At 39.3% G+C, this 27,457-nt stretch overlaps 1 protein-coding gene across 1 annotated transcript in view; it reads right to left on the bottom strand.

Moving 5' to 3' along the window:
• TRPM6 (transient receptor potential cation channel, subfamily M, member 6) overlaps window positions 1–27,457 on the bottom strand; it is a gene marked incomplete at its 5' end in the record, with an annotated part of 62,695 nt that overhangs the window by 27,115 nt on the left and 8,123 nt on the right. Inside the window, 16 exons of the mRNA XM_010076838.1 lie at window positions 1,775–1,974; window positions 3,684–3,798; window positions 5,399–5,573; window positions 6,532–6,783; window positions 8,908–9,036; window positions 10,019–10,153; window positions 12,919–13,074; window positions 13,668–13,896; window positions 14,901–15,181; window positions 16,235–16,345; window positions 17,505–17,645; window positions 20,056–20,109; window positions 20,858–20,992; window positions 24,169–24,269; window positions 24,391–24,463; window positions 26,735–26,858. Coding sequence (XP_010075140.1) covers window positions 1,775–1,974; window positions 3,684–3,798; window positions 5,399–5,573; window positions 6,532–6,783; window positions 8,908–9,036; window positions 10,019–10,153; window positions 12,919–13,074; window positions 13,668–13,896; window positions 14,901–15,181; window positions 16,235–16,345; window positions 17,505–17,645; window positions 20,056–20,109; window positions 20,858–20,992; window positions 24,169–24,269; window positions 24,391–24,463; window positions 26,735–26,858 — 2,411 coding nt within the window. The remainder of the gene's footprint in view (window positions 1–1,774; window positions 1,975–3,683; window positions 3,799–5,398; window positions 5,574–6,531; window positions 6,784–8,907; window positions 9,037–10,018; window positions 10,154–12,918; window positions 13,075–13,667; window positions 13,897–14,900; window positions 15,182–16,234; window positions 16,346–17,504; window positions 17,646–20,055; window positions 20,110–20,857; window positions 20,993–24,168; window positions 24,270–24,390; window positions 24,464–26,734; window positions 26,859–27,457) is intronic.

The following is a 27,457-nucleotide window of genomic DNA, read 5'->3' as shown; positions in this document are numbered from 1 at the left end:
GCTTGGGCTGCTCATGATGCTATTCTTCTAGCACACCAAGATTTCTGAGACAACAGATCAATTGTAATTCAATACAAAGAAATGCATATGGTGGAAAGCTGCCTCTCTGATCCAAACTCTACATCTTTCAAGCTACCTTTTTCTTTCCACCTATCAGAGGCCTCACCATACTTGCTAGGGGGGTATCTGTGCCAAGTGACAGGGCAGTGTTTGCTACAAGTGTGTAGTACTTGTCTGTGACACACAGCTCAGCAGGGCAGACCACACCCTGTTCTGGGGCCCTCCCCTCACTCCGGCGGAGAGCTGATCACCTCCTAGGCTAATTTCTCTCCTAACCCATTTGTGTTCTTGGCTCCAAGACTTTATTCTCTGTACCTTCATTGATTTCAATCTCTGTCATTTCATTGATTTTCCACAGGGTGGCACTGGATCCCCATCGCTAAAACCACTTAATTATAACACACCAAAATTTAACTAGAAGAAACTTACCAAGCACTGCATAGGCATATGGAAAAGGAACACAAAGGTACATAAACAGGAGAAAAGTCTCCTCAGAGAAGTGTAGGCAAAGCATGAGCCCTCTTTTATCCAAGGACTTTTAGATGTGCTAAGCAGTGTTCCAGTCTTCCTTGTGCCTAATGCATCTTAAGACACCCTTTATGCTATATTAGTGACTTGTACTACGCATGCATATAAAATAAGCAGTGGTACTTCAAAGGCAGGCTGACTTATCCAGTCGTAATGGAGGAGCTGAGCCTGGGAGCAGCAGGAAAGAGGCTCAGCATTGATTAGTTAAGCCCATTTTTGAACTCTGTAACCACCTGTAAGTGTGCCAGATATCTTCAGGGCTTCATGTTCAGCAGAGAAAATCCTAAGTGAAGCATAACCTGGCAGGGTCTGCTCACCAACGTTATTAGATGTTAAGGATGTACATTGCATCAGAAAGGATGAGCCTTAAAATACTATGTGCCAATGTTCCCCCATGTTTTTTTTTTAGATCAGGTAACAGATACCAGCCTCTCCTCCTTCCCATTCCCCTGCCTCACCCTACCCACCACTGAGCCCCTCTATTGAGTACTCATTCCCATCCCAACACTTTGTGGTCCCCTCCCCACAGCAGCTAGGGCTGCTCCTGGCAGAGCTGCAGAAGCTGCCGACAGTGGGACAGGGAATTGGCACCACCTTAAAGAGTCATTAGGAAGGACCCTGGGATGGGGAAGTCCAGGTTGGGAAGGGTGAAGGAGTTAAGGAGTTAAGGTGCCACAATGAGCCAGTACACAAAGGGTAGGATGCAGTGAGGAGGTGGAAAGTTCCTGTGTTCTCTCTCTGTATCTGCCGTCACTGGATCTCCTCTGTCCTTGGGCTCTGAGGCTACTTTCTCTGGGCAATTAAAAAGGAATTGTTGGTCTTTTCAAGACAAACATACAGAAATGTATACCTCCAATATTGTTGACTTTCTTTCAAAATTTTTTTTACATTCCTACAAAATAAGTTGCTGTCACTTTACTTCAGCTCAGGGTTGTGATGCATCTCAACTGATGCACAGTATCTAGAACAGCAAAAGCCAAATACAAATCAAAGCGTTCCCCTAGTCTCTTTTTCCTACAAGAGTTCTCAGATATGCAGGTTAAACTCAGTTTTTCAAATGAAAACAGCCTCCTACCCACAGAATTTTTTTTTTTTTTTTTGAGGAACTGAGCTCCAAAGTGATGGAAGGGTGGCAAAACATTCCTCATCAGCTGTTTCTTTTGCTCCCCAACTTAGCTCTGCTTACTTAGTCCAACATCTCCTTCCTCTTGATCCAGTTCATTTTGGGGCCGATGATGGAAGATGCGGTTTATCAGAAACCCAATGTGGCTTAGGAGGATGAAAGGTGGAGGCAGCCATGGCTTCTCATGGTAGGTCATAATGTAGCGGTACCGGTTGTACTTCCAGAGCTTGTTTGATATGGATTTCAAATCATAATAGACATTACTGAGAAGAGACAGAGAGAGAGGGCGAATGAGGGTAAAACACTCCTGTGAGGAATATTCCCAATACAGCACAGGACGCTTGTTTACAGATCTAACCTGACACTGAAGAAAAGTCCCAACCCTGCAGTGGAGTAGATCAGCATAGCAACTTTCATTTAACAAAGCAGCAGCATGTGCCTGCAGCTACTGCACTGAAAATGAGATCTTCAAAGCTGCCTAATGGATTTGGAGATCCAATTCCCATTCATATTAATGGGAACTGGGCAAAAAAAAATCCTGAAGTGGCTTTGAAATCTCAGACAGGTTATTTAAACTTTAATACATAGCCTAACTGAGAATTCAGCATTTTCTGACTCTTTGGACTGGATTAAATGTAGGAGTCAGGCTAAGGGAACAGTGTTAACAAAATGGTTCTGCTGCTTCTCACTGCATGCCCCCTAACCAATATACTTGCTGCAAGAGGCAGCTACACAAGCGATTCCACTGCAGGGCACTTTTTGGAACCTTTACATTACTAAATATGACTGTTGCTACAGTGAATAATTTCCTGAATCTACTAACATACACCCAAGTACAGGAAAGCAACTTTGTGGTTTCTGGCACCGTAATTTCAGTTGCACCATCATACTCCACACACAATCACAAAAACATCAGCTTTGCTTATGGGAGCATAATTAAATATATTCCTCATAAATATATTCCATTTTTGGTCCCACTTCTGGAACAATCAAATCACTAGGCAGAAGATTTAACATACCATTGTTGCTGAAGGTTTAAATCTAGAAATAATTCAAATTACAGTTTCACAGCTGTGTATTAAAAAAAAAAACAAAAAAAACAAAAAAAAAACAAAAAAAACCCCAAAACCCTCATGCCTTGCTACAATTTCAGGAAAGGGAGTTCTAAATGCAAGTGGGAACAAAATGAGATTTGATCATTCTGTTTTCTTGAATATTAATCACTACATTTCTTCATTTGAAGTTGTTTTAACCTACAACTGACTTTTTCTTCCCCAGAAATACTAGAACTCCAGGCAAAAATAATTAACTACTTAGGTTAGATGGTTCTTTACTGATATTTTACAGAACTTGATCCACTACAAGGGTTTCCCCGTTAAAACTTGAAAGGTTAGAATTACTGTAAAGACACTGATTAATTGCTGGAGAATCACTAGGAATTACTAGAGAATTACAGTAAAGATTCTTCCTACTCTGGCAGCAAACATTAAAAAGCAGGTAGGTAAAAACTCTACAGTTAGATTTCAGTCTAGAACACATCAAATTGCACCAAACAACAGGAAGTTTCAAATTATTTCCTAAAGGAAGAACATTTTCCTACAAAGTCAATACCCTCGTCCCTTGAATACCTTCTCTAGTTTTTTGACAACTTAAATCTTGGGCTACCCTATGACAAACATTATACAGGCTCTCAGTACAACAAATACAACTTTTATGAACAAAAGACAAATTCCTTCAGAGCTTAATTAGTGTTGCCTGCTTGCCAACTAGTTTAGGTGTTTGCTCACCAACCCCTTCTTCCCACCCTCTTGCTTCCGCCATTCCTTTTTTATCACTGGATCCTCATGGAAGATGGGGTAACAACCACCAGCAACACGCCCCTGATAGGGAATTTTTGGTGAAAGGCTTTTGCAGTTTTGGCAGAACACTATTATTTGCTTTTTATTTTGCAGCAATATACCATGGTACCTACTTAAAGAAAGCAATAAGCAAGTTGACCATGATGATGTACTGCACAAAGAGGTAGACAGCTTGGAGGAATGGTGTGAGGAAGGAGCCAGGAGGACAGTCTTCATTGGTTTCACAGACTGAAAGCAAAGGACATACACAGGATGGTTAGCATGGGAAACAGAGCAGAGCACAGCAACAGCATGTGTTCCTCATTTGCCCGAGCAAGAAACAATAGTCCTTGTTACTTTCACTGAGATACATTACTAAATTTCCAACAAAAAATTCTACCTCCACGTAAAGGAGATCTGAGACCTCTTCACTGCCCCACAGTTTCCATTGCCATTCAGAAGCTGTAGACACGATTCCATACATATCAGTTCTTATGACAGTTCCCCCAACGTTTTGTTAAGGGGAAAAATGATGCAGCTGAAATGTATTTGGGAAATGGCACACCCTCAAGTAAATGGAAATCTCAATCTTTGATTTTTAAAGCAAGTAGCAAAGCTTTCACTGACTCCACTGTGGAAAGGATATGATGCAAAGGCTGCTTTGTCACTACCAGACTGTTACTCCTTTTCAGCATCCCTAAGATCACACTAACTCATATGCAGAAGGATATATGGCTACGAATATTTGTGAGATGAAGCAACAAATTGTAGAAATGAAGGGATCCCTCTCAATGTTTTTAAATTGTCAAAGTAAATACTTTTTAGTTTTTATAATTTTTAACCAAATTTTACACTTTTGAGGAAATTTTAAAACATATTTATAAGGCAGCAACCCTAAATTCAGCACATATTCTGCAGCATAGTCATTAGAGAAACCATAGCTTTATTTGGGAAGTGTCAAATTTCTAAAGGTTTATCATTAATAAGTGGTTAAACTGTGAAACTTAACAGTGTCCTTTCATTGCAGTAATTCTGAACTACACAACCAAAATACATAGCCATCAAGTGATTATTTCAGCAACAAGAACGGATGCAGCATCTGAAATTATTTTAATCAATCAGGTCTATGCTGAACTATGTATCTTAAATATCTGTATCTATTTGCATATCTACTCTCCTATTTCAGGGACTGTTTTACTTGTACCCATCACCTAGCAGCATGAGAGTGCCTTCCATCTGTAATGCTGAAATACCTCCTTCAGTGCCTGTTTTTTCTCTCTTACTGAGACAAGGTCAAAGCCACAATCAAGACTTCATTTGACATTTTTCCTACTTACATTGATTGGTTCTATGTTCTCCTATGTTATCTGTTTTACAATGATGCCAGGTAACTCTTACTATGGTGAAAAAATATTTGTTCTGTCTTATTTTACCTTTTTTGTTTCCCTTTATTCTTTCTTCCTTTAAGGCAACTTTGTAGTTTTTTCTCCAAGAGATCAGCAGCTTTGGATTTGTCTAATTGGAAATTCATTTAACGGCCAGATCCCCTGACCATGAACTAGCCTAGTATTACTTCCTATGTGCTTTGCTTTGAGCTTTGCAATATACTTCATTTGAAAAAGCTAAATTTGAAGGTTTTTAAAGCTTAATCTTTATTTTTAACAAAGAAACTAATATTCTCACCTTTATTCATGCAGTATTACTCATTAAGGACGTACACATACCAGAATCAAAATTGTTTGACAAAGAATAGACTCAATATGTAGTCAAAACTCTACTAGCCCAAAGTGGACATGTTTCTGCACATATTAAATTTAAGCTGTTGAGCTGCACTGTGAAAATTACCTACCATCTATTTCTCCAGCATAGACCTCACCGAACATCATCCAGTAGGGCTGAAATACAATATCTCGCGCCAGAGTCCAAGAAGGAGGCTCCTCTGGTGAAAGAATTGCCTTTCGTGACACTCCAAAACTCAACAGGACTATGGCCATCATGACCACAATATAGAACATGTTTGCTGTCTGGAAGACATGTTTGCACAAAAGAATTATCTGTGTTAATTATATGTAAAGGAGACATACATTTTAGGGATGGGTATCAATCACCACTTTTACAAATCAGAATACAAAAACAGGGCTAATAATCTAATATGTTGGAGGAAATAAAAATATTTTATTTCTATGACCTGAACTACCCAAGTATTTTATATAGGTTAAACTCATCTTGGACTAAAAAGGCCACAAATCCTTCTTACCTCTCAAGCCCTTATTGAGACCTTAAGCAAGATTTGGAAAATGCAGAGACCTTATTGATAGTGCCTTTCCTCAGTGGTATTTCTTCCATATTGAGAGCAAGGAATAGCAATGAAACTGATTTTGCCTTCTAACACTGAATTGGAATTACTATGCAAGACAGAATATAAAAGTATTAATAAGATAGTTCCCAATAACTGAGAGAAATTACAGAGGGAATCTGCAGATGTCCCTCAAGACTAGGCAGCAGTTCGGCAGCAGTTTTAATACCAAAAGAGAAAAGAATTAACTTTGATCTCAGAGAAATTTTGCCTGCTAAAATGGGATATAATTATTTGAATCCAAATGTAAAATAATAATGAGACAGTTTCCAAGAGCTGGGGGAATTATCTATAGTACTGAGCCTGTCTGCAAGAGACAGTGATTTTTCTTTCTCCTATTATCAAGCTGGATCAGAAACTCAACTCAAATGCAAACCTCTAAGAAATGAAGCAAAAATGGCTTTTGTGAATAAATTCAAATAATTAATAAATTAGAGAGAACTGAAATCTGAATATGGTTAACTCACAAACAGAAAAAGACATGGTATTTTCAGGTAATACATCCACTATGGATTATTAGGTGACCTCTCCTTTGACCATCATTCTTTTCTGTCACTTCTGACCTTTACACACCCCTCAATAAATGTCTTAACTAAAGAAATATTAATCCAAAGCATAATACCTACCATTTTCCCAATCATTGTCAGGTATGGGCCAGCATGCTGATTCACAGCAAAAAGATCAAGGAGCCGAGTATACCAAAATATTATATCCAAGCAGTAAAGAAGCCTCCCTGCAGTTTGAACAGGGGGGTCAGACCAGCGCAAGCCAAAACCAATCATAAACAGGATGATAGCTATAGAATCAGTAAAATTCCAGTATTCGTAAATCCACACCTTCACTTTTTGGCAGAATTTTCCAGGTTCTGAGATAAATACCTGAGTAGAATGTGGAAAAAAAAAAAAACAAACCAATGAAAATCCATTAAAAACACAGATACCTTCTTTAACCTTTTCTGTCTGAACTGTTTCACGATATTTAGGAATCTATCCCTTTTTTCCTTTTTTTTTTTTTTTTTTGGCAGGCCTATATACTGCATATTGCCATTCACTGTTAATTGATGTTTGTACTTAATCTATAGGGTTGTATTGCTCAAGTATGCCACACCAAATAGGATAGCTCTTCCTAAAGAAAAATGGATTCTAAGCCTGAATCCATTCCCTGAAGAGCATGTTCCTCAACAGAAAAGAGGAACCAGTATCGGACTGTTACGCACATGTACCATTATAAATTAATGAGTATTTTCTAGAAGAATGGGCACGACCTGCAATAGCCCTTTCAAAAGCCCCTAAGTAATGGAAAACACCAGCCTAACCTTGCTGATGGGAAAATAACTGATGCCTTTTATTTCATACTGAAAATATAAAGAAAGATCCTTGTATTCCACCAAGGACACGCTTAAAAAGGAGTGCTGGCAACTAGCAAGGTAAAGAATAAAATGTTCACTCCTTGAACTGTGAGGTGCCCCAAAGGGATTTTAAGCTTCACTGAGCAAACATGTGAAGTTGGAATCTTTGGGCACCTGTAAATAAAACCTCTGCACATTGCTCAAGTGAGGCCAATTATGCACTGCTATGTAAGATCACACTGATAAGTACCAAGCAAAGGAGAGATTTTAAAGTGTTATTCCCTGATCCTGCAAGAATTTACGCATATGAACACATTAATGTAAACAAGTGATCCTACTCAGTTCAGCTGTTTAATTCACATGAGGAACGAGTTGCAGGATCAGGGCCTAAGGCTTTAACAATTAGTTGATACAACCTAGATAAATAGAGGTTTCCAGTTATATATAACATGGCCCTCAGCAGTTAATTAGCTGCATGTGGAAGACACAGTGTCCTACAAAGTCTTTGCCAGCAGACCAGAACTAGCAGATGGACAAAGAAAATCAAGCAGCAGACATGAATTTCAAAGTCTCCAATGAATGTTAATGCCAGAAAGAAGAGCTGTTTCCACTGTCCCACCATCAACACAATGCAACAGCAGAAGTGATTTCCAAAGTGCTTGCTATTTCACATTTAAGTTATTCTCAATTAGACAATCCTTGTATAGATTTTTTCAATTTTATCTCATGCAGCCACAGAATGTGTATGTTTATCCAAGCTTCAATATATTCCCAGTATTTTTGCTGCCCCTCTAGGAGGATTTCTAAATCCTTCACCTCTCTGGTGCTGATGTTGCACCCTTCTGAGTGATCTGTTGTAATAGGATCCTTCACTCAGAACTGTGACTACTTTTTTGCAGTTTTACTTCTCTAAAAGTACAGCATTTCAAAACTTTTATAAAAGACAATTCACACTGCTATTGTTTAGTATATGTTGATTCTACAGTGAAGACATGTCTGATAAGATAAAATAATTTGGGAAATACATAGCTGCCCTTGTCCCCAGGCTCAGGTTTGGAGTGCAAGTTGTGTTCAGAAACTTGGGTCTAATCAACTCCAAGTAATTGCCATTAATTTTGATTGGAACATCATTTTTCCATGCTCAGTGAATCCAGAAGTAAAAGTTGATGATGTTTTTTTTCCAGTTTAATTTACAGAGGGTCAGTTAGACTTGATGAAGAGCCATAGATTATTCTACACATAACATCTATTAATTGATGACAATGTCCACACTCAAAGAAAATCTAAAGACAGTTCCACATTTCTTATAAGAAATCTAATGGTCCTCTCAATAAAATTAAGAAACGTGCCTACATTGAGGCTCCAAATCTCAATTCAGCACAATCACTCTCAAGCAACCTGCATATTACCACTGGCTTTATACAGAAAAATAGAGATTTAAGGACAAACTTCAAGATGCAGTTTTCAAAGCCCAAGTACTGATGTTCAAATAAAAGACTTTTCAGTAAAAATAGTCCTGCATAATTCTTCCCTCTGTTAAATTCTCTACAAGAAGAATGCAGGATTTGGTATTCTTCTGGTATTCTAGATTTGTGGTATTCTCTGGTTTATAATACATCCTCTACAGATGAGAAGTGTGGATGGAAAACCTTACCTCCCTGACTTTTTCAATAGCAGTGCTGAAAATATAAATGATAACAAGCCACTCTTGCACACTTGGTCTTGGTTCCATCTTCACCAACACGGTGTAAGTGAAGAGCATGAGAAACACCATGTACGCCATCTACAAAACACAGGGTATATAATCCATATGCACAAAAATCTCCAACAAATTTCTGCAAACATATTAACAGGTGATTAGCCTGACTATATGTATTCTGACCACTAGGGCACTGTGAGGTTTTTCTTGAGGTCCTCCAGTTCTCCAAAGTACTTTTATGGGAATATCCTTAAGTATCATTTGGAAACTACTGCAGCATATGTTCACCTGGGCCCCAAACCTGTATATGAAACAGACTATTCTATCTGCACACCGTTACTGGCAGTGTTATATGCTTTTATCCTAACCTTCTCTAGGAGCAAGTAACCATTCTCAATGCTACACGAATCACTGCAGGTTAATCAATGCCTTCCAAACACAGGAAGAATAATATCAGGTGGAAAGCACACATTTTAAAGGTATCAGAACACAGTGTAAATGTATCTGAGACGATAGACTAACAACCTGTCAAGCAGTTAACACACCCTGTTAAATTAAAAACCGTTTATGCACATGGTGGTCTGACCCAACAGGCAGTCTGATCTTAAACATCCTAAGCCCTACATACTGACACAGGGTTAGTTATTAAAATTGATTTAACAAATGCATATTTCTCTATAGTAAATGATCTCCTACTAATATTCACCCCTTCAGAAACAGTTCCTAAAGAAAGGGACACAAATAACTGTAAGGTATTTAAGGTATTTGAGGCCAGCTTCAAAGCTCTCTCTACATGTACAATTAACTACTGCAAAAAGCTGTGCTCCAGTTTTTCTTTAGTTCCTTATAATTGGGTTTTTTTTTGCTTTTTTTTTTAATGCAGCTACATTATTTTAGCAGAAAACCTTTTCACTTCATTGTGATAGAAATATTAAAATATCTTCCTATCCATCCCCACCACTAACTGTCTGTAAATACATGCTAGACAAAGTAAAAGCAACAGCAAGTGGTATTTGAAGGATCAAAGGAGGGTTTTGGCAGTTCGAGTTCTAGTGTGATGACCAACCGTGTGAAACCAGAACTTGACAATTGGTGCATTGTAGAACTCATAGATTTTTCTAGTGCCAGGCAGGTTTCCTTGTCCACCATCTACTTGGCTTTCATCAGACTTCTGAGCAATCTTCTCCACATCATAATCCTTCTTAAAAAAGGAAACAGAATTTTAAAAGTAAGAAACCAGGGTCTATGATTGCAAAGGTTGTGTCATATTAGAGGGAAGACAGGCACAGATGTTTAAGCTTTGTTCTGAATATACAAACCACTACTATAGCTTGATTTTGTCTGGTTACAACCATCTCATTTGCAATAATTAACATGCACACACTTCCACTATAAATACTCATTTAGAGTTTGCTCTTATGACTACAGGCAGTGGCCTGGCCATGAGCAGACCTGAATCCACTCCTGTTTCTGCCACACATCTCTTTAAGTCTTCAAGCAAAGTCACTTAATCACTCTGGGTTTCTCTTTCCCCATTTGTGAAATGCAGATAAATAATTTCCAATATGACATAACTGTATTAGCTAAAACTCCAGCGACAACTGTGGTACATTCTGAAATAAGTGCATGAGCATTACATTTCTGCTCATGTACACACTTGCACAGAAAATGTCAAGACAGTGACATTCTAAATACGGAATCTAATTGCTATTTTTGATGTATTTTATGCCTGATTAGAAGATGAGGATGAAATAAGTACTCTCCTACAAAGATCTGCCTAAAAAATGCAGGTAACCTCTTTATTGTCTTCAGTAAATTAACAACAAAAAACAAAGCCAAAACAAAACAAAAGAGAAAACACACTTGATTCTGAATCCAGAGTTTGACACTTGTCCGAGTACCCCTCTGAAAGTACAAATATCTGATTTCTGCTGAAGCCTAAGAAGAGCTGCAGACTCTCATCAGTGGGCAAGTGTCAAAACCAGAAGTTGATGAAAGGAGTTTTCAGAGATAATGGAGAGAAGCCTAGAGGAACTATAAATAGCTAATAGCTGGGCAAGGCTGAAGGAACAAAACTACCTTGCTCAGTTTTGTTTCAATGCTGGTCATTTGTTTTGGCTAATATAAATGCTAAAACTTGCTGCTACTAGACATCTGCATTATAGCAGGTTTTATGTGATGTATTTACCCCTATTACACAATGTTTCCTCGGATTATCAGGGGAAAACTGATTTTTTTAATCACATTAGACTGAGAAAAGTGTTAAACCAGAGAATTTGATACACAGAATCATCCCAATGTATTAACACCAGATCCTCCAAGGTGAAAGAGAGAATTTGTCCCACGAAAGAGTGCAATTTCCAGTTGCAGCAGGTTGCTGGAATTTATGACTGTGTATGAAAGGTGCTCTACATGCCACATGTACACTGTTGACATTTTCAGCATGTTTTTTCTGTAATATTCCATATCAGAGTAAGAAAAAGCAGTAGCTCAGCCTTTTGTTTTAAACAACATTCAATATTAAATAAAATCAGAAGTTAAGCTTATTGCTAGTGCAGGAAGGAATCAGCCCTGTCTGAAGCAGATCAGAAAAGTGCTTATGCATGTTGCTGTGTTACCTTCTACCAGACTGCAAGCGTGGTCCTGCTGCAAATAATTACAACTGGTCTATCCTCTGCATCATAGCTGTTACCTAACCCCATAAAAAGCATTTTTGAACTGACTATATTAGACAGGCACAGCAGGAGATGATGGCTTCAAGCATTTTTTCTGCATCAGAGGGAGAAAACACAAGCGTGGCATTGACAGGCCTACCATACTGCTGCGAAAGCCCTCAAAGACAATCCACTCTCTTTTCTTTTACACAAATTGCAAGTTAACTGAGAAGGTCCCAAGCAATCTACAATGCTTGTCTGTTGTAAGATAAGCAGAGAAAGAAAGATTGCCTGACAGCACTCACTTGACAATCCTGTTTTCACTGGTTAGCACCTCTCCAACATTTACCCTTTTGGATGGAAATTCTCCATGTCTGCCATCTACTTCAGACCGAAAACTTCTGGAAATTTTCAGTTCAAGGAATGCTTTGTGGAGAATGAGAAGAAGAAAAGGTAGGCAATTCTGCTTAGCAGAAGTCTGGGGGAATTCAGATCTTAAAAGGCAAAGATTTCACCTCTGCTGGAGACACACAGACCTAAGAAGGACATCTGCACAACCACAGGTCCCTGCAGAGTGTTTCAGGATTTAGTTCAGGTGACTAAACCCAAAGTACAGTGCTTCTCCTGTGCTTTAAATGGCACCTCTGCTAGGCTCAAGCAATGCCAAAGGAGAGGTACCCTGTCTTTCAACAAGGAGAGCAGGAGCTAGACCTCTGGAAGGGCTATGATCTAATTCAGGAAACAAAATCTCAAGGAAAGACTAAGAGCAAAGGATGGCCATGGGGAGGGGGAGAGGCTGTGACTGAGATGTGAGGCAGAGGCTGCTGGCCAAGCAAGGTGGGAGGGAGGAGTGAGTTGGAGAGGACGAGACCTGAACTGCCTCAGTTCTGCTGTTTTCCTGCTTTGGAGACCTCGACTGGGCAACCTGAATTGAGTTTTAAGGATGTGTTTTTGTGTATGATATGAAACCATTCTTAGATTATTCGGTATACAAGATTACATACGTATCTGTCTGCAGCTTGAATAGACTTTGTGCCCTCAAATACCTGCGTAATGACAGATAATTATCATCTCATTATAATTCTGTGAGGCTGGCAGTGATTTTCTCATTATGACCCGTACAGAAGTGACACCCACGACAGATGAAGTGATCTGTCCAAGGTCACTTCAGTCTCTATCCAAACCACAGATCAAACCCCTACTTCTTAAGATTAGGGCCCTGACACTTCCAGCTAATCACTTACTCCTCAGGATTTTGCCGTGGTAAACAGACAGGCCCTGCCACACAAATGACTGATCATCACAGACTAACCAGAGACAAGGCATCTTTATTGCTAGTTGGGCTCTGATCCCCATGATACCATGTGAACTGATGGAAGTCTTGAAACTGAGGCACATGAGACATTTCTGCCTTGCTTTTAAACTCCAGCATCAAGATGGTGGGTGGCAGGAGAATACTCATAATGACCTAAAAGAGAGACACAAGAATCAGGAAATTAATTCAGCCATAATAACATAGACCTGAGGTCATAGTCAGCCATGCATGGTGCCAGCACAAACCCAGTGCAATTCCACTGGCCTGGGAGGGAGCCACTGGTGCAAGGAATCTCTGTACCACACTCCTACAGACTCCGAAGAAGTGTGTTGCTCTTGATTGTTCTGTGGCTTTAAAAAGTGTCATGGTATCTGGGGATACTTCAGATACTGCTCCCTGCATCTGGAGGGCATTCCTCCCACCAGCACACTGACAGAGAACCAGCAACGCAGGGCAGCAAGAGCAGGTGGGGAGGGACTGAAGGGTGCTGAGAGAATGGTAACAGCAAAGAAAACCTCACAGACATTCTCCTAATGTCATCCCACAGCTGTTTTTGCAAAGAAGTAAAACAGAAGCAAGTACTGTCCTGCCTCCTTGCCTTTCTTTTCCCTCCCAGATGTTCACATTCCAATCCGTGCTTAAGGACATTTCTCTGAAGCTGCATTAGAAAAGTTCATAAGCACAAAGACAAGTATAAAGCATCTAAACAGCATCTAAATGCTCAGAAAAAGCTAGAGTGATGTTACCTTAAACCAGGAGTTCTTCCGCATCTTCAGACGTCCCATCCACATATCGGTCAGCAGCATCTGTGTACAAGTGTGGGATACAAAAGGCCGCAGCCCCACAGATACTGCTAGTTTCAAGCAAGTTGAGTTGCTCCAGTTTTTCAGTTCATAGGTCAGCAACTTCATGGCCATCTGCTCATTTTGTTTGAATGCTTTCTCCAGCACATCTAAGGCAAGCTGCCCAAATTCCCTGTAGCAGAAAGGAATTAACAGTCAATGTAACAGGGATCAGTCAAAACTCAGAATTACCGCTGCAAAGAGGTTGGGTTGAAAACTCCATTAAATAAAGTTCAGCTAACAATCTCAGTAGGCATGCCTTCTCCCTTTTTTCCATTTTCTAGTGAAAAATAATTTGGGGAGTAAATTTAACTATTAAGTCCCAATCACAAGGTTTAGGGTCATCCTGTTTCCTATTTTTAAATTTGTTTTGTTCCTAATCTCACTGAGCAATCAAAATGGACCCCATGAAGTTCTGTGTATATCCTTCAACAACAGACACATCACCACTGTGAGCAAACACTGGCTCTTAAACATTTCTGTAGGGAAGCCTCCTCAAGGAAATTACATCTTCCGCTAAATTAAGCTTTGGAGCTTCGTGAAAAACAAGACAGCACATCATATTGTACTCTGCATCTGAGGTACGATGTCTACAAAGCATACAATACATCATTAACAAGAAAAACCTACCAGAAAACGCTAACATTAAGCTACAAACTGGTCTACTTCATTTTTTATTCACTCCATTATTTCAGCATACATTTTTCTTTAGGTCTTACACAGAGCAGGATTTAAGTACTGATTTTAGCTTCCTTATTACTACGTTACAGATTTGAACACATAGGCGTGTATATGGCTTTTTAAAAAGGTGAACTGCAGGGGAAGCTGTAAGGGAAATTTCAATCTTCCACTTGACCATTTAACAGAGAGTGAGCCACACATTACTCATATGTATTTTAATTTTCAAATATACAATTAGATAACATGCTAATAGCTTTCTTGTAACTCTCAACCAGACTGCAGACCAATACATAGCTCCACTACATAAAACGAATAGTGGGCAGCTGAAAGTATTTCTTTTATACTCTGTAGTCCATTGTACCACTGGCCTTACAAATTCTTAGTGGATTAGGAAAATATCTAATCATTCTAAGCACTGCAGAACTCTATTAACTGAAGAAAGTGGAGAACTCATACTTTGAATACTTCTTGAGTTCTTCTGAAGTGTCATCCACCATGTTGCTCTGTTTAGCTTCATGTGCCATCGCCCTGTAGAGTTTACAAGCCACAACAGCTTTGACCATGGCTTCCTCTCCATGCTGCCAGAAGAACATTGCCATCTTCTGCCTTTTCATTAATACTGCCCAAACCAGGAGGTCGTTATAGGGGTAGATAAAGCCAGATGACTCATAGTTCTCTGCAAAGTTTATATCATCTTTTGATTTCTTCTTACACTTATGGAAAGCAGTGGACCTTTCCTATAAATTTGTTTTTCAAAAAAAAAAAAAAAAAGAAAATCCCAACGAATGTTTGAGGTTCAGATTAATTCAGATAAAACTGCACGCAAATCTGAACTGCAAGTAGCAAACTGTTCAATCGTTATATACATTTAAATCATAAACCACAGCTAGTATCACATTCAGATTGTCAATGCTAAGAAACTGGTAACATCAGTGAAGGAAAAACACTCCTTGCTTTGTACCCATGCCATTTATAGCCTCCTCTTCCATAGCATTGGGCAGTCTCCAAACCCCATGATACCAAGATCCTACTTTCACTCTTTTCTTTTACTGGTGTCATGGCAGGAGAAAAAGCAACCAGTAGACTGAAACATATGCCATGGACTCATGATACTTAAAGATGATTCTTACTGTCTGCCACACTTGTACACTCACTATACTTTCACATCCGCATATTTCTCTATTAAAGGCAAAGAAAAATTTTCACTGGTATAAGTGAGTTTGTCTCAGTGCTATAATGGGTTCATTTTGTCTCAGATTGATTCCAGTAAAACTATTTAAATTCATTCTACTTTACATTTTGTCTGTCAGATATGTGTACGTGGTGATTTTGCTCTTCTATTCTTTCTCTGAAAGAAAATACTCTGTCATAATTTTCCACATATCAGAACCATATCTCTTCTTAGCAGGCTTACTGTAGTTATTGTAGTAAGCAATAATGAGAAAACATCAAGAAAATCTGAGAATTCCTACTATTGCTTAAAAATACGAAGATTTTTCACCCATGCATGTTGTTCAGAAATTTGGTGGTACTACATTTCAGTGAATGAAACCTCTTAGCAACAAATGGATGGAAGTTAAAAAGTATCACAGAAGTCTGAGCTTGATTTCAACATAACTTTGCAAGGCCCATACTTCACAGACAGTGAGCAGTAAACCATTGTTTCTACTTGAATTTAAGTAGAATTATGATAACTAGCAGCCTGACCAACATATATCTAAAATATCTCAATAAAATTATTATCAGCTTAATATGTCCTAAGCAAAGTCTAGAATAAGCAATTATATTACCTTGTATTTGTAAGGCTGAGCTGTTCTGAAGAACTGAGAATGCAAAGTACTTTCAGCAGATCCTATTCTGCTACCCATCTGATTACTTTGATGAAGGGAATGAGACAGGCTCTGAGAAAAGCTGGAGAGCACTCTCTAGCTCCAAAAGCATACCATAAAAGACAAGGAGAAAAATGCAAATTAGAGGTTTGCCTGTATTTATCTCTGACTGCAATGGTGCCTGTAGAAACTCATGTTATTCAAAAACTAGTGAGTCAGCAATCACTGGAGCTTATAACATCAAGGACAAAATAGCCTGTTTCGCATCTAAATCTTAAAAAAAAATATAGTTTTCTGAATCTCTAAATTCAAAATACTGATTTCCCCAATAGCATCCACCAGTTACAACAACAACAACATGGTTGGAATCACTCAACTTGGAAGCTCTTTCAAGTGCCTACCCTCATTCTTCTACTACTCATGAAAGCAGTACCTGGGGATGAGAGGTTTTTGTTTGTTTTTTAACATATGGAAGTACTTTAATCAAAGTCCAGTTCTACTCCAAAAGCTGGGGAGAATTCTTATACGGTAAATCTGCTCCTTCTGTGATGTTGGGAATGATATCCAGCTAATTTATTAGGAAGTTTATGCTGTTTTCAAGTGACTGGCTTTGGACAGTCAATGTGGAAAATGAAAGTGCTAGTATCATAGAATCATAGAAACATAGAATGGTTTGGGTTGGAAAGGACCCTAGAGACCACCTAGTTCCAAGCCCCCTGCCATGGGCAGGGACACCTTCGACTAGACCAGGTTGCTCAAAGCCTCATCCAGCCTGGCCTCGAACACCTCCAGGGATGGGGCATCCACAATTTTCCTGGGCAAGCTCTCTTCCAATTTAAATCCATTACCCCTCGTCCTGTCACTACATGCCCTTGTAAAAAGTCCCTCCCCAGCTTTCCTGTAGGCCCCCAACAGTGGTTGGTACAAGCCTTATTGATGAACGAGAGACAAAGAACACAACCCAGCTACAGGACACAAAGGTACATTTACTGAACTAACAGTTAATTTAACAACAACTTGTGGTTTAGGGAGACACGGAGTAGTTTGGGGAAAGATTTGTCCATTTTACTTGCAACCTCTCCACAGTTGGCAGAGTTTCATAAAACAGACAAACTTGGCATACATTTAACTGATGCTCTTCAGACAAACCACAATGACAACCTGAGATATTTTTAGGTGTCACATTTTGGCTTTTCTTGGTGACCAGTGCTGGCCACCGCACAAAAGTTACCTTGTGTTTTCTGTAGTGATCATTGTAGAGAATTCGGAAACGCTTCCTTGTGTAGCTGCTCCGATAAGCTCCGCCAAGGAGGTACTCTATCACCAGCCCAATATCAATCAGAGATATCTTGTAATCCAAGGAAACGGTATTCTGAAACCAAATTTTACAAGCATTTCATGATGTTATTATATGCAACATCCAACCATGTCAGAGCCTTACTACTACGATGGGAGTCTGGAAGAAAGTGCAAGTGAGAGCTCCTGCGTCTGTCAGTAAAGTGTACACACTCATTATGCATATGAAACTCCCTAGGAGGGAGAACACAGGCACATCCACATTTTCAGCCTCAAAAGTGTGACGTCTACAGTCCACTGCACCCATATCACATAGGGACATATATTACAATGTTCACAAGACAAGATGCATTCAACAGTGAGGATAATGGCTCTTCAGGTTAATCACCAACAGTCAGAGACACTAATAAAAATCATCTTCTTCTCATAACAAGAGAAAACGAACATGGTACAATTTGCTCATTAAACTAGCTCATTCATTAAAGATGAAGAAGAGGATGAAGCAAGTATTTAATGTTACAGAGTAGTTCCTGGAGACTGGTAATCTTTTATAGAGGCTCAAGACTGTCATGATAACTAGGATAGCAGCTGCATGTGCATTAGCTGTACCTTCTGAGTCCCTCACCACTTCTGTTTAAAGCACCACTGCTTCCCAGTTTAGCTCCATTTTTCTTCCAAGACACAAGCTTTGTGATGCATTAGCTGAAGAACAGATTACTTCCATGCAGATTTTAAAGATTATTGGTAAAACCTTAAATTACAACTCTTGGAAGCAAAAAATGGTCCTGTACATAAATGGGATCAGAGGCGTTATTGTACTCCTAGTGGTGGATGCCCTTCAGACTGTGAAAAGTCTTTTTTTTTTTTCTTCATTAAACTGAGTTTTTTTCAATAGACTTTAGTGGCAAGCCTCAGTACAGCCAGCTAAGGCCACTCAGCCCTGGGGAACAAGAAGGCACCAACATGCTGAGCACTCTGGGGGAAAAGCACGTCTCACAGGATACAGATTGCCAGCTCTGTCACTGGGAGTTGGGAAGTATTTGTGGCTACCTATTTTGTGGATACTCCTCTGTGCTAAAAATTGTATTTTATGCTATGAGGGCAGACATTCAAATGTAGCAGCAGCAAAGCTTGTCACACTGATGGAGAAAATGGTCTCAAACCCATGGTCGCATCACTCTGGTGACTGTCCTACCTACTGTGTTACCATATTTAATAAGACTGCAACTGCACAACCCATTCACAGAGCATTTATGCATGCTTACAGAAGCTCAGGTGAAGCGGGCTTTTCAGCGCTTGGACCTCTTTGCAGGTCCCAAGCAAGTTTAGCTTACCCAACAGCATAGAAACTTTTGAAATTGTGCACCCATTTTCTACCTGAATTCCACTATTACAAGTGCCAAAAGCTTCCCTTTAGATCACAGCCTGAGTTTTCCCAGAGTGTCCTGAGATGTAAACAGGCCATGGGTTTTAGAAGAGTGATCATATCAAGGAGGAAATCACTTCAGTATCAGTGAGAAAGACAGATTTCTCATCCTGGAAAAGTTAAATGTATTTTTGACACTGAGATCTTCCAGATCTGTCACATAAATTAGACCTCAAATATGACCACTGGTATAGAAAAACACAGAAGATAGCTTACTATGGAGACCAGAATACCTTGCACCTATCTACAAAACCATCAATGAGATTGGCATGAAAGTCACCCACAATAAGAAAATCATACCAGAAATCTCACTACTTGTAACCACAGAAGTCTGCAAACAGTCAGACTTGCCATTTTATTTTATCTTAGCATTCATACCCTGGAAAGAATTAGCCAGTTAATCTAATTCTGGATCTAGGCACCTCCTGCCATGAAGACTAGATGCAGAAAGAACAGTTCATCCCTTCCTGGCTAAGAGGTGCTGTGAGGTACAACAGATAACAGAAACACACAATAAATTAACGGTGTAGCCAAATAATTAGGCTGTCACTAAACTACTAATGGCACCAGTGCTCCACGCAGTAGTCATCCACTGCCACCTTCTGTTCTCCTAGGCAATGCAGCACACTAAATAATATTATATCTTGCCCCAGTATCTTTTTGTTACTGCTGAACAAGGAAAGACTGTTTTACCTTTGAGGAAAAAAGAAAACCTTAAAGCAATTAGCATAATTACTGCACTAATTCACTAAGTCTTTTGTACAATCACTTCATAATGTCACTTCAGTAACTTGAGAAAAAGAGTCTGATCTACACGAACTGCTTGGCTTTGAAATTAAGGTACAGGACCCTTGGGAGCACTGAGTAGTACTATGCTAGCTAATTGCTTAGGGGGATCAGTGGGATGAAGATAAAACCATTTAGTAGCTATCGGAGTGTGGTAATGAACACATCACTTCTATTCCTAGAATTCCTCTATATTACCTAATAGCAGTGTGCCAGTGGACAGTGAAGTTCTAAGCTACTATTTTTGCTCCCCAGCCTTTCTTATGTCTGTTACCTGTTTCACATCTCGAACTAGGTGATGCAAAAGTAGGTTTGATGGTCCATGTTTCTGTGGTGTGAAAAAAAAAAAAAAAAAGACTAAACAAACATGTCACTTGGCATTAGAAAATCAATACAGTAAAAGAAAGTAGCTAAAAGATCTTTGCAATAAGCTACTGTGATTCAAACTGTCCCCACTCAAACTCTCCCCACAAGCTTCTTTAAAAACATTTCAACACCAATCTGCAATACCTGTACTATCTTAAATCTTACGTATTCTAGAATGAAGTTGGTATCACTTTGATTAAACAACATATAATTTTCAGTAAAATAAGCATGCATCACATACCAGATTAAAATCAGAACATATTTTTCATGAGTATTCAGTATGTTTCATGTCAGTGAATTGAAAAGGCTGAAACACCAATCCAAAATTCTAACATTATAATAAAAAATTATCAAACCCCATTAATTTTCCATTTTTTTTTCAAAAATCCTTCAAAAAAATGTGGCCTAATTATCAAACCTCTTAGGCAAAACAGTATCCTTTCTAGGCATTTTTATCCGAAGTTGTACACTGGGATTTCAAATACAATCATAGAATCATAGAATGGTTTGGGTTGAAAAGGACCTTAAAGATCATCTAGTTCCAACCCCCCTTCCATGGGCAGGGACACCCTCCACTAGCTCAGGTTGCTCAAAGCCTCATCCAGCCTGGCCTTGAACACCTCCAGGGATGGGGCATCCACAGCTTCTCTGGGCAACCTGTGCCAGTGCCTCACCACCCTCACAATGAAAAATTTCTTCCTAATACTCACTGTATTGTAGAGTTCTTCCAAACGAGATATGGTAAGAAAACGGTGCATGTTCACCCCATGCTCTATTAACAGCTTCACAAAATCCACACGGTCCATCACTAAAGCATCCAGCATTGCCTGTTCCAAGGCACCAACCTCCAGAAGGACAGAGACAAAGGAAAAGCTTAGAAAATTAGTGTTGTCTTTTGGAAATAAACATTCCTGAACAGCTAGGGATCTCTTTATCACAATGATTTGTCTTTACATATATTTAAACTGCACAGAACAAAAGAAAAATACCCTGGAGGAAGCATCTGTGTAAAAAATCCAGCAGAGAGGGGGACTAAAACGGAGTCTCTGTAAACCCAGTATCTGTAGAGATTTCAGCTAGACTCTGACAATACATTCCCTACTCTTGAATTCACTTCAGAAGCTAATGTATGGTAATGCGGGGGGTGGAAGGAAGCCTTTCTGACATATGATGAAAGCCATTTCAAGGTACTGTATTTCAAGAACTCCCTCTAGAAGCTGAAGTTCTTTAAAGCAGACTTCTTCTCAAATATGAGAGAGAATCTGCATTAGGATAAACTCTCTCAAAGACTACAAAACAGACCTGTACCTACAACAGTGTCCAAATGGTGAAAGCACTCTACTCATGGTACTTGCACAGAGCTCAGCAGGATTTCTACATGCAAAATAGCAAAGGAGTTGGACATAAGAGGTTCACATAAATACAGATAAATAATTTCTACAGAACATGTACACACAGAAAACACAGTGGGGTGAACAGAATGAGGACATTGGCACACAATTGGGGCAGACGCTAGTGCTAACTTGGCATGTGAATTTAGTCCTTTCCATGCACGTATTTATGTTTGGTGGAAGTGATATTAAAAGATGACCAATGAATGTTAAAGAATTGTCACGTGAAAAAAAACTTGTGCACTGTTCCTGAATTATTGGTGTTTCTTCCAGAAACATCTCAAAGTGACCATTCTTGTGTTAAATTTCCTTGAGCAGTCATTCCTTTTGCTGGCAGTGTGTCTAAAGAGGTTTAGACAGCCATCTAGTAACTACTAGAATGACATCCTTCATTGTAAAGTCCAGTTGAGACTGAGCTGACAATTTAACAGAAACATACTTACAGCTCATTATAATCCTTACCTTCTGAACTTTTAGGACTAGCACGCTAAAAAGAAATGTCCCCTATCTGTGGATAGTTGTTCATGTTTCCTTAAAAGACTTAAATATGCAGAAAAATGCCACGACTTCATGGACAAATGCACCTACAAAAGCACCTACAAAATGCTGCTTAAATATCCAATTAAAAATTTGAACACACAACCACAATACCCTGCATAAACTGCAGACTGTGACAACTGCAGGTTTGGCAGACCCTGACAGTTGGGGGGATACTCCTCTTTAATTAAGAATGCAACTAAGTCAAAAGCAAATTTTAAAACTGTGCTTGTGCATTTTTTTTTTTCTTCTTTACAATGCATGAAGAAAAATATTGTTATTTAAGAATTTTTTCCTGCTTAGTTGGTGCAGACTCACAGGCCTTGCCAACATATACCTCCAATGATAAAAATGGCAGAAGTGTACTGCTTCTCTCCTACTCCAGTATTATAGAATTTCAAGCAGTAAGATAGACGATGTCTCCCTTTCTTTAATGTCTTACACAGATGTGCTTCAATAAAGCTTATCAACAGTTAGCAGGAAAGTTGTTGAAGGCAAAAAACTAAATAAACACAAATTAAAAAAATGTACATGCTATAAAATAACGAAAGAAGACATTGGGGAAAACACACATTCTTCATAGAGTCAAAACATAACAGGGTATTGTAAAGAAAAATCATAAAGGCAAAACCATGCACACATCATTCTGTGTACACAAATCTTTTCCATTTTCCATAAGACAAAAGTCCATTGGACAGAAATGCTGTTAAGGTTATACAGCCAAACACTCAAAAGTTATCAGATAATTCACCACCATGAATAATGGTACAGTTATTCACTGCTCAAACATACACTACGTTTCCTCAGAGGGCTTAGTCTCACTCAGTTCACAGAGTGAATAATGATCTCTTAGCAAGAAGCTATTCAACATTTTGTTCTAAATTTATTGTTCCAGGCTTGGCACATCCCTTATCATTCACACACTGTTCAAATCCTGAAAATGAAACCAGCAATTTCCTTCTTTGCCTTTTCAGGGAGCACTCGACACCATTCACTTTTACCAGGTTTCATGCAAGAACATGATTTGATTATCTCCACACATGGTGAACTGAGCTCAAAGAGGTAGCAGCAACAAAAAATTCTTTAATTCATGGATAACCAACTGTAGATATCTCAGGTACAGTCTTGCATGTATTCAGCCTTTTACACCACAGTAAAATACACACTGGTGATCAATGAATTCAGTTCTCTTGTTGTGTGAAACAACCAGCTATAGTCACTCAAAGAAAGTATACCCACTGCCCATTTTCCAAAATCTACATTGTAAAGAAGGAAAGGCACTTGGGACTAAAAAGTAATCAGATATAATTTCCTGAAGAAAATATTTACTCTTACAACAAATTAGAATAGCATGTGTTGAGGCACATACAGTTTTACATTTATCATCTATAAAAATTGTAATATGTACATAAAAACTCACCTACAGAGGGTCATACTTAAATACTGGATTACATCTGACAACTTGAAAAACACAATTTACAGGACTGATTCAATTGCTACCGTATGTTCTTTCACATGCATATAGTCAATGTGGGTCTAAATCGTGGCTTGCTTTGATTGCAGCTATTGCTAAGAAACAGTATCTTAAATAATGCCATGATGCCATGTTACCATGGTTAATCCTACCCTTTTTTTTAACCTGGTAACACCATAAAGGACCACGATTCTATACTTCTGTCTAGAACAAGGTAAGCAGAGGCAACAACTGGAGCTTATTGCTTTGGAAAAAAGAGTGCTCCAGGCTACAATGAGATATCCTTGACCACCACCGACTGTCAACACAGGCTTAAGGAACACATATCCAGAAGGACCACTGAAACTATTTGGAAAAGCTAGCAGTGAAAACTACAGGAATTTTAGATAGCACCCCTTCTCTGAGGATACGTGTTTGATTTTTCATCTCATGCACTCTGCGGTTGAATACTTCACCATTTTAATAATTATACCTCTCCAAAATCACAGATGATTACTCTAGAAGACTGACTCCAAGCATCAAACTATTGCTTAGTTAAAGCCTGACAAATGCAAATAACAGAAAATTAGTCATTTTAACAAAGTGTGGAGCCACTGTGAAAAATAAAAGGTAACAGTACCTTCCAGTGTTGTCCATAAACCAGTATGTGTTTCTTGGCAATATCTAGCCGGTTCCAGGCCAATGCCAAATCTAGCTGGTCTGAAGCAGACATATTTGTACCTAGGAAACAAGCAAAGGACCAAGCAGTTTTCACACATTGATGTTATTCCTTTGCTTTGAAAAGGTAAGCCAATGGGACTGTATGTCAGATTAAAACAGGTCATATTTTTAGTTAGGGTACCTTTTAAAAGTGCAGTCAGAATTGCCAAATCAATGTCCTGCTGATCTTCTGACTCCACATCAAATATGGTTATCTGTTAGAATTGCAGAAGTATACTATTTGAGGTGAGGCAGAGAAGTCTGTAGTTATTTCTTCTTGGTAAGGGCTGTGGTAGATTAAATCATACATGTTTCAACACAAACAATGGCAAAGACCCAGACATGACTTTGTTTTGTTTCAGACAGAGAATGCACCATTTTCCTTTTTAATACAATGGCATCCCAAGCAAAATGGCATCAACCTACTGCATAATAACACAAGTCTATTTCTCTTTGTTTAGCCTTTAAAGTTGAGAAATGTAAAAATGCAATATGGTTGGTACCTACCCAGTTTTAGAAAACAGACACTGAAATAAAGTAAAACAAAAAATAACAAAAACATATTGGGTAGTTCTCATTTTAGTGATCATTGCTACAACTGTCATTACTCTTGTAACAAACACTTGGTACTCCATATTTGAAAAGTCACGGCAGTCCAGTGATTGAAGTTCCCAGTGACTGGAAAAGGGGAAACACACCCCTCATTTGTGAACAGGGAAATAAGGAAGACGTGGGGAACTACAGGCCAGTCAGTCTCACCTCTGTGCTTGGCAAGATCATGGAACAAATATTCCTGGAAACCATGCTAAGGCACATGGAGAATAGAGGTAAGTGGTGACAGCCAGCATGGCTTCACTAAGGGCAAATCATGGCTGATAAATTTGGTGGCCTTCTACAATGGGGTCACACTCTTGGTGGATAAGGGAAGAGCAACTGATGTCATCTACCTGGACTTGTGCAAAGCATTCAACACTGTCCTGCACCACACCCTTGTCCCTAAAATGAAGAGATATGAATTTGACAGGTGGACCACTTGCTGGATAAGGAATTGGCTGGATGGTCACACTCAGTTTCAATTAATGGCTTGATGTCCAAGTGGAGTTCAGTGGTGGGTGGTGCCCCTCAGTGGTGCGTATTGGGACCAGTATTATTTAATGTCTTTGTCAGGGACGTGGACAGTGGGATTGAGCGCAGCCCCAGCAAGTTTGTGGATGACACCAAGCTGAGTGGTGTGGTTGACACTCTAGAGGGAAGGGATGCCATCCAGAAGGACCTTGACAGGCTAGAGAAGCAGACTCATGAGAACCTCATGAAGTTCAACCAGGCCAAGTACAAGGTCCTGCAGCTGGGTCAGGGCGATGCGTGGATTGAGAGCAGCCCTGTGGAGAAGGATTTGGGGCTATCGGTGATTGCAAAACTGGACATGAGCCAGCAATGTTCACTTGCAGCTCAGAAAGCCAAACGTATCAAAAGCCATCCAGTCTGCATCAAAAGAAGCGTGACCAGAGGGAGGTGATTCTCCCCCTCTACTCTGCTCTCGTGAGACCCCACCTGGAGTACTGTGTTCAGCTCTGGGGTCCCCAACATGAGAAAGACATGGACCTGTTGGAACGAGTCCAGAGGAAGGCCACAAAGATGGTCAGAGGGCTGGAGCACCTCCCCTATGAGGACAAGCTGAGGGAGTTCGGGTTGTTCCACCTGGAGAACAGAAAGCTCCAGAGAGACCTAATAGCAGCCTTCCAGTACCTAAGGTGGGCACTCTTTATCAGGCTGTGTAGAGACAGGATGAGGGGTAAAGTTTTTAAACTGAAAGAGGGTTGATTTAGATTAGATATTAGGAAGAAAATTTTTACTGTGAGGGTGGTTAGACACTGGAACAGGTTGCCCAGAGGAGCTGTGGATGCCCCATCCCTGGAGGTGTTCAAGGCCAGGCTGGATGAGGCTTTGAGCAGCCTGGTCTAGTGGGAGGTGTCCCTGCCCATGGCATGGGGATTGAAACTTCATAATCTTTAAGGTCCCTTCCAGCCCAAATCGTTCTATGACTCGCAAATGAACACCTGAGCTGCTAAATGTGCCCAAACGAGCACATTTCAAAAGTGCATTTCAATAATCAGAGACAAGCTCTAGCATAATTCTGTTATGAGCAGATGAAAGGACGGAAACATTTCTAAATTACAAATATGCCACTACTAGAGAAGAATAAAAGTACTTTATCTTTCCTGGAAAAAAAAAAAAAATCTGGCCTTTTGCTAAAATCAGAAAGGCTGTCATTTCATAACCAACCACTGAGACTTGAGAAGTTAACCAAGCAGATTCTGTGGAGCTATCCAATAAATAAATTAGCACAGACACCTTTGTGTTATCTTTATATTAGAGATAACACCATTCCATCTACAACTGCTGTGTCCATGGCAACACACCGCAGAAAGCAAAAAGGGTAATAGCAAAAGAAGACATCCTAAACTCAGTTCATGAACACCACTCACGGACTCTCTGTGCTCCATGCATTCCATCAAAATGTGAAATAGATGACTGGACTGTTTCTGTCCCAAGCTAAATGTTTTTTGAATCATCACTAAAACCTCCTCCTTCACTTGAGGACGCAGCTCCCTGAAAAACAGATATTCAAGCAAGAATAAGGATATTTTTAGCTGCTTCTTACCAGCCCAATTGACACCTCAGCAGAAGACAAAACTTGTGCTAGGCAGAGAGACATTTGAGAAATCTCTTTTATTTCTACTTCTCTCTTGACTTATTCCTGCCTTCATTCACCAAAACAAAGCAAAGATATCCTGTAACATAAATTGTTATTCACACAGACATTAGTTCTGACCATACATATATACAGAAATAGGACAAATGAAAAAGTTAACAATTTTCAAAGGATTGTCGTGACTATAATGCTAAAAAGCACTAAAAGTTTAGGAAACTTTTTCTTTCTTTTAATAATCATATAGGGATAAAAATAAATTCCTCATTATTTGTTCATCAGGCTTCATACCTCTCCCATCTTTTTTCTCCTCATTTATCTTTCTGTTAACCCTTCTGTTCATATTCACCTTTTCATTTGAAATGGCAGGATTTTTTTTTTAAAGACCAAAAATAAGGAAGAAAAAGCAAGTGAAGAATAAAGTTCTCAGTAGAACACACTAGGGAAAAATGCCACCCCTCCAAAAGAATATTTAGAAAATAAATAAACAATTAAGATA

Source organism: Pterocles gutturalis, unplaced genomic scaffold (genome assembly GCF_000699245.1).
Source record: "Pterocles gutturalis isolate BGI_N339 unplaced genomic scaffold, ASM69924v1 scaffold5758, whole genome shotgun sequence".
In the NCBI taxonomy this organism is placed as follows: Eukaryota; Metazoa; Chordata; class Aves; order Pterocliformes; family Pteroclidae; genus Pterocles; species Pterocles gutturalis.
This window is presented reverse-complemented; position numbering and strand designations above follow the sequence as displayed.